The 13,330-nt window shown below is 42.9% G+C and overlaps 1 protein-coding gene across 1 annotated transcript in view; it reads left to right on the top strand.

Moving 5' to 3' along the window:
• Positions 1 to 8,393, top strand: part of SDK2 (sidekick cell adhesion molecule 2) — a 165,900-nt gene extending 157,507 nt beyond the window's left edge. Inside the window, 1 exon segment of the mRNA XM_051995180.1 lies at positions 7,127 to 8,393. Coding sequence (XP_051851140.1) covers positions 7,127 to 7,477 — 351 coding nt within the window. The 3' untranslated portion in view covers positions 7,478 to 8,393.
• The last annotated feature ends 4,937 nt before the right edge of the window (positions 8,394 to 13,330 follow it).

Below are 13,330 nucleotides of genomic sequence, written 5' to 3' on the forward strand. Positions count from 1 at the left end.
AGATGGAGTGTCTTGTTTGGACAACAGCTAGCTGAGAGCCAGTATCACTGGATCAAAGACTGTCAATGAGTGGTAAGGTATAAAAAGATGGAAAAAGTCAGTAGGAGGGAGCTAGGTCAGGAAGGGCTTTAAATGCCAAACAGAGCATTTTGTATTTGATCTTGGAAGTGATAGGGAGTCACTGGAGTTTATTGAGTATTGATATAACAAATAAAAGGCTATTCCAAAAGTCTCAAACTATTTAAGTCTTAAAACTGGACTGTCACTTGGGACAATCTATAAATTATATTTTCACATCTAAAATCTAGATATAATTCAAAAAAGACTTCCTAGCCCTGTACTCAACACAATAAAATATCCTAAAAGCTGACAGAGTAGGATTTAAGACTATAGAGAAAAAAGAAGGAAAATTCAAATCCAGCTTCAGGCTTGAGCCCCAATTCTGCCTCTTCCAGAATGTATCCCCAAAACATTCCCAAAAAGGAAATAATCTTAGTTCTCTGCCTCAATGGACCCACCCTCTGTAACCTTTAAAAAAAATATATGACTTCTGTTCTGTGGAAGGGAGAGAGAAGTGAGCCCCAGTGCCATGAAATTTGCCATTACTTTACTCAAAAATATCAGAGTCTGTGAAATGGTGATCGAGCAATGCATTTTCAGGGATAGACAAAAACAGGAAAATAGCTTCCTATTTTCATCTTTTTAATTAAAAAATGCTGGAACTCTAATATAACTCTAACCTCAGCATATCAGACTGCCTTATAGGTAAGTCTGGTTAAGTCCATCAAAAATCCCACAGAGACTATGGGAACAATGTCTCTCTTCTCAGGAAGCTGAGGTAGCTGGGTAGTAGAAGGGATAAATCTCTGGACCCCAAATCAGGAAGACCTAAAATATTTAAATGCTAGGAAAACAAACTCCTCCTTCCATCCTCTCCCCCATTTTATAGCATTTATAGAGTACCTACTATGTGCTTCACAAATATCTCATTTGGTACTCACAACTCTGGGATGTAAGTGCTATTATGATCATCATTTTATAATTGAGGAAACTGAGGTAAACAGGTTGAGTGACTTGCCCAGAGTTAAGGAAGTTAGTTTCTGATTCCTAGACCAGCAACCTATCCATTGTGTCACTTAATTCCTGAGTTCAAATACATCCTCAGACATTGCCTAGCTGTGTGATTCTAGACAAATCATTCAACCTCTGTTTCTGTTTACTCATTATTGAAATAGGAATAATGATAACACTTATCTTTTAGAGGTATTATGAGAATCAAATAATAAAATATCTATAGAACTCTTTGTAAGCATTAAAGCACTATGTAAATGCTAGCTATTATTATTATTCTTTTCACTAACAGCCCATCGCTGAACCTCCTATTCCAGAAATCTGATCAGAACAGTTATTGCCTCCTCATTCTCCATTGCCTCTCTTAATTTGGCCCAAGGTCAAACTAACTTTTTTGAATGCCCTACCATACTCTATCAACTATACCACATTAACTTCCTCTAGTTTTAAAAAGCCAGGTCAGATAATAAATATTTATTAAATACCTATTAACTATATTGCAGACATTGTGTTAAGTGCTGGTGATACAAGAAAGGCAAAAGACAATTCCTATCCTTGAGGACAGGATCTAATCTAATAAAGGAGAAAACAGGAAAACAGATATGTACAAACAAGTTATACACAGTAAATAGGAAATAGGAAATAAAGAGGAAAGGCACTAGAATTAAGAGGGGTTTGGAAAAGCTTCCCATAAAGGAGGATACCAGTACAGCAAAAGACAATTCCTATTCTTGAGGAACTTAATGCAATCTAATAAGGGAGACAATAGGAAAACAAATATGTACAAACAAGTTATATATAGAATAAAGAGGAAATAAAGAGGAAAAGCACTAAAATTAAGAAGGATTTGAAAAAGCTTCCCATAAAGGTGGATACCAGTGCAAAGGGGAACTGAAGACAGAAAGCCAGGGTGACAGCACATTGCATTCCATAGTCCCGTGGCCACTGTCTGCTTTGTATCAGGGGGACACCTCCTCCTCCTTCCCCACCCCAAGCTCTTTCAGTCTGATTGTACCCACCTACATCTACCCACTGGAAAGTGTCTCTTTCTGATGGAGAACCTCGTCAGCAATATGGTGATGAGCCTCAAAACAAGAAGCCCTTTGCTTCCCATTCCTTTTGTCACGACTTTTATTTACCATGGCTCCCCTTCCCTCAGCTTGGATTCTGTGCCACCGGCCCCTGGAGCCCCTCTCTTGCCAAACTCTCCTCTTCTCGATGATGGAGTGGCTTTGAGGAGTTCTTAAGAGTTGCAGGAGCTGAAAGCTGTCACTCGATTGCCTGGCTGGTAGAGTTGAGGGCTGCCCATGAATGGCCCCTATTGTGTGCAGAGTTACAGCAAAGCTGAATTCAATTATGGGGAGCAGAGGGAGAGCTGAAAGCACCAGAAAGAAGATTCAAAGCATTGGAGCCCCTGGTCCCCCCTCCCCATCTCTCTTCTTCCTCCTCCTCACACTCCACCTCCTGCCTGAAAAGAAACAGATGTTGTAAAAGACAAAGCCCACTCTCCCACTCCCCCCCACCATCTCCAGTTATGACAGACCGCCCTCCCTTGGGTCTGAGAGAGCTCAGGGCAGCCACTTTAACCTGACCTGGCCTGGCCAGAGACTGGGGAAAGGAGGGGTGTCAGTTTGCTGGGGTAGAAGCAAATGCAGGTTAGATAAAGATTCTCCCCTTTTTTTGTTCATTTCTCAGCCCCTCCCCCAGTTCACAAGCAAGGGCCCCTCCCCCCATTCACGCACCGGGTTTCCCCCCAACCCCCATTCCTACCAGGAACATAAAAAGCCCTGTCCCACATTCCAACCCAACGGATGGGGTTCTCGATGGGGGATGTGATCTCCCAGGAGGGTATGTGCCAGATGCTCAAGAGGGAAGCAGAAAAAAGGCTTCCCCACCCCACTCCACCCCCTGCCAAGCTACAACCATTTCTCCGGCTCCAAGCCTTGATGCTTTCGTGCTAATCAGGGGGGAAGGGGTAGAAGGAGGAGTTTTTCTTTTTCCATCCCAGCTGCTCACCAGCTTTCTCCTTGCACAGGGACATGAATCCCCCTGCCACCTCCCTGCACTTTCCCCAAACCTCCTTATTGCCCCCTTCAGAGACTCAGGCAAGTATTGCCACAGATGCCCCCATTGTGTATCTCTGCCATCCCAGAACTGGAGAGTTCCATACTTCCCCATCTCCTCCCAGAGGTCTGCCCAGTTCTGATCCAGCCCCATGTCAATCAATCAACAAGCATTTATTAAATACTTAATATGTTCCAGGCCGATCTAAGCCCCAGGGTCCCAAAAAAAAAAAAGAAAAAAAAAAGAAAAGAAAGAAAATCCACCAGAAATCCCATCCCTGCCCCACCCTTCTCAAGGAGGCATTCTAGTAAGGGAGACAATGTGTACAAAACTAGATAGAGAATAGATTGAAGGTAACCCTTTAATGGGGAAATTAAGTGATGCTGTGAATAAGGTGTCCTTGGACCTGAAGTCAGAAGGAACTGAGTTCAAATACAGCCTCACTCATTCGATGTGTGACTCTGGCAAGTCATTTGACCCACTTTGCCTCAGTTTCTTCATCTGTTAAAAAATGAGCTGGAGAAGGAACGATGAACCACTCATCAAAGTGTCTGCCAAGAAAATCTCAAACGGGGTCACAGCTAGTGGAACAACAGCTCAACGAAGGCTTACAGGGAAAGCTTCTAGAGGCTGGGGGAGGGAGCAAAAGGACCCAAAATCCTGAAATGACTGGGCATCCCCAGAGCAACTCCAGCCTCCCTGGGATTTCTCCAAGATCAAGACCATGCTATAATACAAAGAAGATAAGATCTGAAGTCAGAGGGTCTAGGTTTAAATGTTGGTTTTGCTCCTTATCACTGTTTGACTTGGCAGGTCAATCTACCTTCTTGCTCCCTGTTTTCTCAGCTCTAAATGACTGAGTGAAATTTTTTTCTGTTTAGTGCTTCCCGTGTACCAAGCACCATGCTAAAAGCTGAGCATAGAACTGGGAAAATTGAAACAGTTTTGGCCTCTCAAAGAGAGCTTAAGCTCTAAGAAAAGTCAGAGTACATGGAAAGGTCCCAGCATTGGTGGTAACAAGGATTCACAGATTCCTAGATTGTATAAATGGGTCAGATAATCTTAGGAGACAGGTAGGCAAAGTTAAGCCTGAAGGACCTTAGCATAATGATGTAGGTGTTAAGGTCCTCCATCTCATCAGAAGGAAGGAATTAAAGACTTCCATCATATCCAAAACTTGTGAGCCACTAAGGACTTCAGACAGAGGGAGGTAGGGGAGTTAAAGTCCTTACTCACATCCTTCAATATTAGAAGAGGAACTGTTAACTCAAGCAATTGTAGCCTGACACATCCTCTCCCCCCCAGCTTAGTAAGGATGACTTTGTTCTGGGCTCGTTCCCACCCAGCCGTGTCTCCTTCAGCCAGATGACAAGGCTCCCTCCACATTTTTTTTCTGGGTTGGAGAGAGGGAAATGGTGAATGGGTCTCTCCTCCCTATCCCATTGCCCCTCTTTGTTCCACTCCAGGCAGGCCGTTAGACTAATGAAATGAAAAGGGGTGGTTTGTATTGTGCAGGATTGTGTCACAGAACAGGAGGCAGAGCTGGGCAGGAGGGTTTTCTATTGTCTGGCTGCTCTGGGCAGGCACCAGCAGCTGCCTGACAAGCTGGGTCTCTGAGCTAGGGTTGGTTGCAGGAGTTTTTCATGGGGTAAGGCAGGGGAGTAGCAGGATCTGAGGCATCTCTCTAACTCATCTTTCAGGGGATCCAGAGATGCTTTGGAGAGGACCTGTTTTAGGAAAATCACTTTGTTAGCTTTAGTAGTGAATAGTTAGGATAGAGAGAATCCTCAGGCAGGTGGGCCAATTAGAAGGCTATTGCAATAATCCAGGTGATGAGAACATGATTTTTTTGTTGTTGGCCAGTTATTTGAGACTCTTTGTGACCCCATTTTTGGGTTTGGCTTTGGAGTAAAACAGTCTCATGGGAGCAAAGAAATAGGTTAGCTTAGAAAGTCTTGATTCATTGGATGATATAATTATAGGTCTAGAGCAAAAAGGGATCTCAGAGATCATTGAATCCAACCCTTTATTTTACAGATTAAGGAGCTGAGACTCTAAGACATTCATTGCCTTGCCCCAGGTTACCACAGGCTGGATACACAGATTAGGATTCAAATCTAAGTGTCCCATTCCCAAAACTAAGGCTTTTTCCTTTATACCAGATCATCTCTTTGCTGTTCCTCAGTCCCTGTAAATGACCATCTGTAACACAGAAGTAATTATCACAACTTGTTCCTTATACTGATGTTTCATCTATAAAGTGCTTTTAATTCTAGGAAAAAGTTGAGTATTATTCCCTCAAATTCTTCTCATACAATAATACATGGCATAGATATAGTCACTTCCTATAGGGCAAAATCTCCATGAGAGGAGAGGCCATGTGAAATAATATAGCATCCAAAAAAAAAAAAAATCAAAGATTAATTATGTATAAACTAGCAGTCCCTTTCTTCACCAATCTTCACTCTTATTATCTTCTAGTTCATTTTCCCTTCTCATTTAGTGATCTTATCAGCTCCCATGAGTTCAATTATTACCTCTCTATAGATGATTCCATCCAGATGATGGTGGGCAGCTAGGTGGATAGAGCAGTGACTTTGGAATCAAGACTTGTCTTCCTGAGTTCCAATCTAGCCTCAAACACTTGTGACAAATCCCTGAACAAGTCACTTAATCCTATTTGCCTTAATTTCCTCATCTATAAAATATGTTGAAGAAAGAAATGGTAAACCACTCCCGTATCTCTTGTCAAGAAAACCCCAAAATGGGGTCACAAGGAGTCTCAAATAACTGGTCAACAACAAAAAAATCATGTTCTCATCACCTAGACTATTGCAATAGCCTTCTAACCTGGCTCACCTGCCTGAGGAGTCCCTCTACTCCAAACCATCCACCACTAAAACTAAGTGATTTTCCTAAAACCGTCCCTTCCACTCACTAAACACCAATGACTTCTTCGATTTGACATTTAAAACTCTTGACAGTTTTGCACCTTCCTATCTTTCTAATCTCCCTTTTACCATCTTACCATCCTTTCCACACTCCATGCACTCTATGATCCAGTCATACTAGCCTATTTGCTGTTACCCAAACTCTTGACTCTTATCACTAATCTTTGCCCTGAGTGTTAACAGGTAGCTGACAAGGTCTCCCTCCCAACCTTTGATTCTTAGAATCCTCAGCTTCCTTCAGAAATTAGTTCAAGGGCCATCTTTTCCAGGAGGCCTTTTCCTCCTCTATCCCTACCCTCAGCTGCCGGTTCAATCCCCACTAAGGTTATTTTGTATTTATTATAATAATAAGAAATAATGTTTATATAAGTGCTTACCATGTGCTAGGCACTGTACTATGCACTTTATAATTATCTGATTTGATCACAACGAACTTCAGAGGCAATTACTATTATTATCCCCATTTTACAGATGGGGAAACTGAGGCAAACAAGAGGACTTACCCAGGCTCATATAGCTATTAAGTGTCTGAGGCTGGCTTTGAACTCAGGTCTTCTTGGAAAAGTATACTCCATTATCTTTGCCAAGAAAACACCAAATGGACTCACTAAGAGTTGGACAGGAACGAAACAAATGAACAATTTCCTGACTCTAAACCTAGCAGTCTATCTTGCATGTTCTGATTTATATTAAAGCATAAGCTCCTTGGGGGAGAAACTTTGTATCCCCAGCACTCAGTGCAGTGCCTGGTATACAATAAGCACTTCATAAATGCTTATTGAGTAGTTCCAGAGAATATCCTTATATCTTTGATCTCCTTGGGCCTTGTATGAGTTTGAAAAATGTTCTATGCTCATGCGTGAGGAACTGACCAGATCAGGTTCATACAGTGATCCTTTGGCTGACCAGGAGCTAAAACTCAAGCTTTCTGCCTCCCCCGCCCCAATTCTGTAAGACATAGGACCCCATTCTGTTCCCCTCAGGGTAATGTCTGACTGATCTACTGTCTTAGCCATTAATATAATCCTTTGTCCCCTCAGGGAAGCGACAGTGAGTATGAGGTAGACCAGAACCACCAAAAAGCCCACTCGTTTGTCAACCATTACATCAGTGATCCTACCTACTACAACTCGTGGAGACGGCAGCAAAAGGGGATCTCTCGGGCGCAAGCCTACAGCTACACAGAGAGTGATTCAGGGGAGCCCGAACAGGCCGCCATCGCTAACAACAGCACCCAACAGGGCAGCCTCTTCCGGCCCAAAGCCAGTCGGACTCCAACGCCTCAGAACCCTGCCAATCCCCCCAACCAACAGAGCACGCTCTACCGGCCCCCCAGTAGCCTAGCTCCTGGCTCTCGGGCCCCTATAGCAGGATTCTCATCATTTGTTTGATGTTGGAAAGGAAAGGAAGAAATGGTACAAGATAAATCCTCCTACTCACCCCACCCCACCTTCCCTCTCCTAAAACAAAACTCAGAGTCGAGTCAACTTTTCACCTCCCAACTTTATTTTTCCAGTGATTCCAGGGGCTAACAAAACCTAATCCTGAAATGGAAGGGAGAAAGGAAAAACCAAGCAGATGTGTTCTTACGTGCCTGTGGAAGACAATCAATCCTAGTTAAGGTTTTTAGGCCTTTGCTGCTTTGAGGGTTGCAGAGAGATGAAGAACAGAGCCCAATCTCCACAGAATGGACAAGTCCAGTCAGACCTCAACAGGGCATGGGGGAGAAAGGGGAAAACCAAGAAGCAGTTAGCTGGGACACTAAAGCCTTCTCCACCGCAGAACACAGGAGGACTCTGGCCTCCATCTCCCTGCTCCGTTTTCACTATGGCACTTGGGGTGCAGTTTGGGGATGTGGAAATGCCAGTGCCCGCCCACGCCAACATTTGCTGCCTTTCTCCACTAAGAGGGGAATCCTTCAAGCCAAAGCCCTGCCCTTCTCATCCCCTCTTACCCAGGCTGGCCTTGCTAATTCCTCAAGGATTGGGGTTGGGTTGGGGTGGAGTGGAAGTGGATAAAAGATGGGAGTCGGGAAGAAACGGGAGTTTGGGTTAGTTTGAACCTCTGAGGGTTTGGGAATCTAGACAATGTGAGGACTCAGGGTGAGTAGACCATAGGCAGAAGATATTGGGCTTTGTAGCATTCAGTGCCCTGTCATATCCAACTTGGGCACAACTGGTCCTGGGATAGCTCCCTGTTCTCCTGGTATCTGCCCATACTCCATTCTTCCCTCTGGTTCAACTTCCAACAAGCTTTTTTTTTTTCCTTTATTTTTTAAAATATGAAATAAATGAAGCTCAGGAGGCAGCCCAGCTAGTTTTTTTTTTTTTTTTAACCTATTGTTTGTTAAGCAGGCAAGTTGGAAGCTGGGTGAGAAGGCCTGGCAGCTTAAGTTCTATAAATCACTTTACTTGAATTCTATATCTTGAGTGCAGGCTTAGGAGAGTAGAGGCTGGCAAGAAGCAGGGATGCACCACTGCAGAGAAGGCATGGTTCGTTGGGGAAGATGCTACTGGAGAATGTCAGTGTGTTGAAATTAAGGATGAAGCTTTGATTCATCTTTTTTCCGTTCCTGTATTTTCCCTGATCCTTTAAAAAAGAAGAAGAAGAATGCTATAAAGTGCAGTGGATAGGAAAGAACACCGGCCTTGGAATCAGGAGGATCTGAGTTCAAATGAGGCTTCAGACATTTAACACTTCCTAACTGTGTAAGGCTGAGCAAGTCATTTAATCCCAATTGCCTCAGGGGAAAACAGAGAAGGGAAAGTTCCTCTGAAGAACTGTTCTGGAGAAGCAAGAAACCGAAAATGTAAACATTGTTCCCTGGAGCTGGGAATTGGGTGGGAGATAAGGGTCCTCACCTAGGTAAAGACCAGACTTCTCCCTCCTCATTCTATAACCTTCTTCCATGTTGAAGGAGCCCCCTTCTTACAGCACAGACAGGATGCAAGGAGAAAAAGGATCGGGGCTTGGTATTCTGAAGGATAGTCAAAGCCTCTTGTTTTTTAGAACAGAAAACACTTGGATCTCTTTTACTAGCATAGCAAAACAAACACATTTACATTGACGTCTCATTTTTCTGTGTCTTATACAACACACATTTATACATATGCCACAAACACACACACACACACACACACACACACACACACACACACACACACATTCAATGCCTGCACAGGAGTAAGGCCTGAGGAAGCTATGTTAATGTCCTATCTCCTCCTCCCAAGAGATAAGAAGAAAGGGGAGAGATTAGGTCATTCTTAAGAAGGGTACACATCATTTGCACATTCCCTAAAATACCCCATTTACAAAGAGCCAAAGACCTCTCTAGAGGGGGAAAAATACCTTTGAGATAAATGGGAGAATCTGGTCACAAGGTGTGGGAAGTCCCTTGGAATCAGCCCCAGAAAAGGGCAGCCAAGAGGATGGCCTGGGAGACAAGAATAGTTGACAGGGGGCGGGAAATCCTTTTCCAAAAAATTACTCACTTCAAAGACTGTTCTTTTAAAAAGTTACTTTCTTTGATTTCTTGTTTATTCTCACCAGTTTGTCATGTCCAGAGACAGTGTCTATAGAGCAGTAGAAAGGGAGAATCACACAGGATCCCTATCCCAAAAGAGGTACCCAGAATACCCAGAGACTAGGGAAAGGTAGATGGACATCCTCACAGCAACCATTAAGGTCTGGGACCCCAATGCAGGGCGGGGAGTTAGAACTTCTTCTGGAAAATTGGCTGGAGAATGGAGCCAATGACTTCCTGGTGATAGTAGTGGCTGATGAGATTATATAGATAGGGCTGACCAGGTCTCTTAAAAGAACCCATCAGAACATTACAAGGTATGAAACTGGATTAGCACAACAACATTCGGGGCCCACATTATGAGAAACCCTGAAGGAAATAGGGAGAGGGAATCCAAACCCTACCCCATTCCAAAAAAAACTCACTGTTATTACAGACTGGTTTATATGGTCTGCCTTTTCTATACTGATCATCCTTCTAGCAAGAGTTCCAAAAGTAATAGGAGTCCAGTAATGGGGCAGAATCAACCACTGCTTTTTTTAGGAACAACTTAGAACCTGGCCACATGTGAAGGAAATGCTCTTGGAGACCAGAGGAGTAACTTACCTGACAGATTGTCTGTGCAAGGTATCAAAACTAGCTGGCAGAAAATGGTTCAGAGATGATTCCTTAAAGAATGGAAAATCCCTGTCCTTGGATACATACTAGGACACAAAACCACAAAGCAAAGGTATGGGGTTTGGGGGATTTTTTTTTTTAACCTGAGCTTCTAAGCTTAGTGAAAGCCCCCTTTGGCTTTGAGGAAAAAAGAATAGAAATAGCCAGCATGGGATTCAAGTCTCAGAAAGCCCTTCCCCCAACCCCATATCAAGCATCCCATCATCTCCATGGTAACACATCTGCCACTGTCCCCATTTGATCATACTGCTTTTTCTTTCTTCTCTTTCTCATTAAAAAGAAAAGAAAAGAAATAACCTCCTTTTCCCAGCCTGCAATGTGTTTGGGTCCCTTAAAGAAGTTTCCAGTTAATATTAGGTAATGATTAAAACTCCATTCCATTTAGATAATTGTGAATTTTTAAAATATAAAATATGGGTATATGTATACAGATATATATTATACACATAATATATAACATATGTATGTATATATACACATATGTATCTTATACTGCCAAATTTTCTTTTGGTTTGTTTTTTTTAATGTGCACTCTTATTTTTTTAATCAGACCTGTGAATTCATTACTACAGGAAACTGCTAGTGAGGAACTTTCCCTACCAATAGAAATTATTACCTTCTCTGCGTCATATAGTCTTAGAGATACCTGGGACTCTGAAAAGTTGGAGAAACCCAGGTCTTCCTTCCTCTGAGGCCAGCTGTCTTTTTTTTATACCACACTGCCTCTATACACAAAATATATAAACTTGCAATCACATACACATACACACAAACATAGATATAAATATAGATACAACCCTCATCTGACCTCATGCTAACATCCTCCAGTGCTTCCTTGGAGAGAGAGAAAAACAACATCCCAAGTAGTACTTATCTGCTTCTCTTGGACAAGGCACACAGGTAACTAGCCAGTTTTTTGGCTGGGCCAAAACTAGTGTTTGAGATTTGTCAGAACAAAGAATAGACCAGAAGTACTTGTGGGGTCAAGCTAACCCAAAGGTGAGTCTTTTTCACAGATCAGATGCCCATTCATCTGGAAATTTGCCTTTTGCTGGTTATAGCCACATTTGGGAACCCAGGTTTCTGGCATCTGGGAAACACCATATTCTCCAAAAGCAGCTTCTCTCCACCCCTGTTTACATAGATCACTGAGCTAGATCACTGTGCTTGCTTTCTTCCCAGATAACTTGCATCAGGCAAGTGTTTGGCATAGGGTACTGAAAGGCATCCCAAGAAAGCACACCTTGGATGCTACATCCTACTTTGACTAGGTCTTGGAAGGGATGCCCATGTTACTATCCACAAGGGTCTAGGAGGAACAGATCTCATCTCAAGACTGAACCATGACCTCCCAATGGCTTCATGTGCCCATTACCTATGGATGACCCCATCTAACTAAGGGAAGCAACTAAAGTCGCTCACCAATGTCGGCATCAAGGGAGCCTTATTTTTGGGGATTCCTTCATTGCCTCTTGCACACAGGACCAGCTGCACACAAGGATTGCAAGATGAACCAAATATTCCTACCTTGGATTCCAAAAGCACCTTTTCCCCTGAGTTAAGGGGTATTTTCAGGCACTAGCTCTAAGGGTGAAGATCTCAAGAGGTCATCAACCACTCTTCTTCCTACTCACCACTGCCATCGTCTAGAAGAGATAGAAAAAGGATACTGTCTTAAGATGATCTCCAGCCCAACCTGCCTCAGCCCAGCTCAGCCCTGCCCAGCTCATGCTGCCCCGTGGCCTTCTGACATTGTCCACACCACTCCTAGGGCAGTGATTTTAAAGGTGCCAGAGCCCCACTCCTGGGAGGGGACTCCCTTTATCCTTGGTGTCTTCAATGTGCCAAGATCAGCCTAATTGCTCTCTGGGGGTAAGCAAGTCTTTGGAAGCTGCACTCCCTTGGGAAAGGGAGCTCAAGAAGAGGAGGGATGGGGAGCAGCTCAGAAGCTCTCTGAGTGGCCAAAGTCAACTCTGTGAGTCCTGTTACACAGTCATATTCGTGGTGGTCATTCCTGTGACCAAACAGGCAGGCTGAAAGGGGTGACTCTGACCTTTGCCCAAGTCCAGCTCCCATTGTGGACTGCCAGCAGGCAGGTCAATGCCAATGCCCCCCTTCCCTGGTGTCCATGCCTTCGTGATGTGCTTGTGTCCCCTCTGAATAACCCAAAGTGTTTGAACATGTTATTTTTCTTTACTCTCACGTTCACTCTGAAAAAAAAAAGGAAAAATAAAATCAACAAAAATCTTTATTTTTGATTTAAAAGAGATAATGAAAAAAAATATGAGGAGAGTATTTAATCATGGCAGGTGTCTGTAAGAAAAAATTATATATCTATATGTCATATAGCTTGTTAGCAGGTTTATTTTTTAAATGAAAGGCAAGGGGGGGAAATGGTTTGAAATATAATGCCACAAGATGTCTCATGTCCTGTCAAACTGTCAGCATTTTCTAAATAAAAATTTTTTTTTGAGATTTGGTGGATTTTTCACTCTTTAAAAGAACCCAGTCAAGGTCATATTAGGAAATGTCATGTTGACCATGCTTTTGTTGTTGCATCAGTACCTAAACAGGGGTGGGATTGAAGGGAAGGGCCAAAGAAATCAATCATTCTCAGAACAATCAATTTGAGATTAACTCCTAGAGATTAGGGTCAGATCTATAAATCAGTTGAAAGTTCTAGTCTGTAGTTTTACTAAGTTTCCGGATATGATGCAATCTGTTCTTAATTGGGAAAGACAGAAAGTTATAGTCCTGAAGCTAGGAAGATCTGAGTTCAAATCTATCTCTGATACAGATTGGCTGTGAATCTAAGTTATTTAACTTTGAAGAACTCTAAACAGCTCTCTCCTGACCATTGTTTCAGTGGTGGTGAATTGATAGTGAAAATTGGAAGTTTTCATACCAATGAAATCACAGAAGTTGTTGTTTGTTCTTCCTTCTCAAAGAGGACCTTGACTTCAGGGAGGTGATGCTATGACATCCAAGGGAAATGCATTTAAGTGAGGGAGGATTGTGCAAGGTTACCTGTCTCACTTTCCCC

This window comes from Antechinus flavipes, chromosome 4, assembly GCF_016432865.1.
Source record: "Antechinus flavipes isolate AdamAnt ecotype Samford, QLD, Australia chromosome 4, AdamAnt_v2, whole genome shotgun sequence".
NCBI lineage: Eukaryota > Metazoa > Chordata > Mammalia > Dasyuromorphia > Dasyuridae > Antechinus > Antechinus flavipes.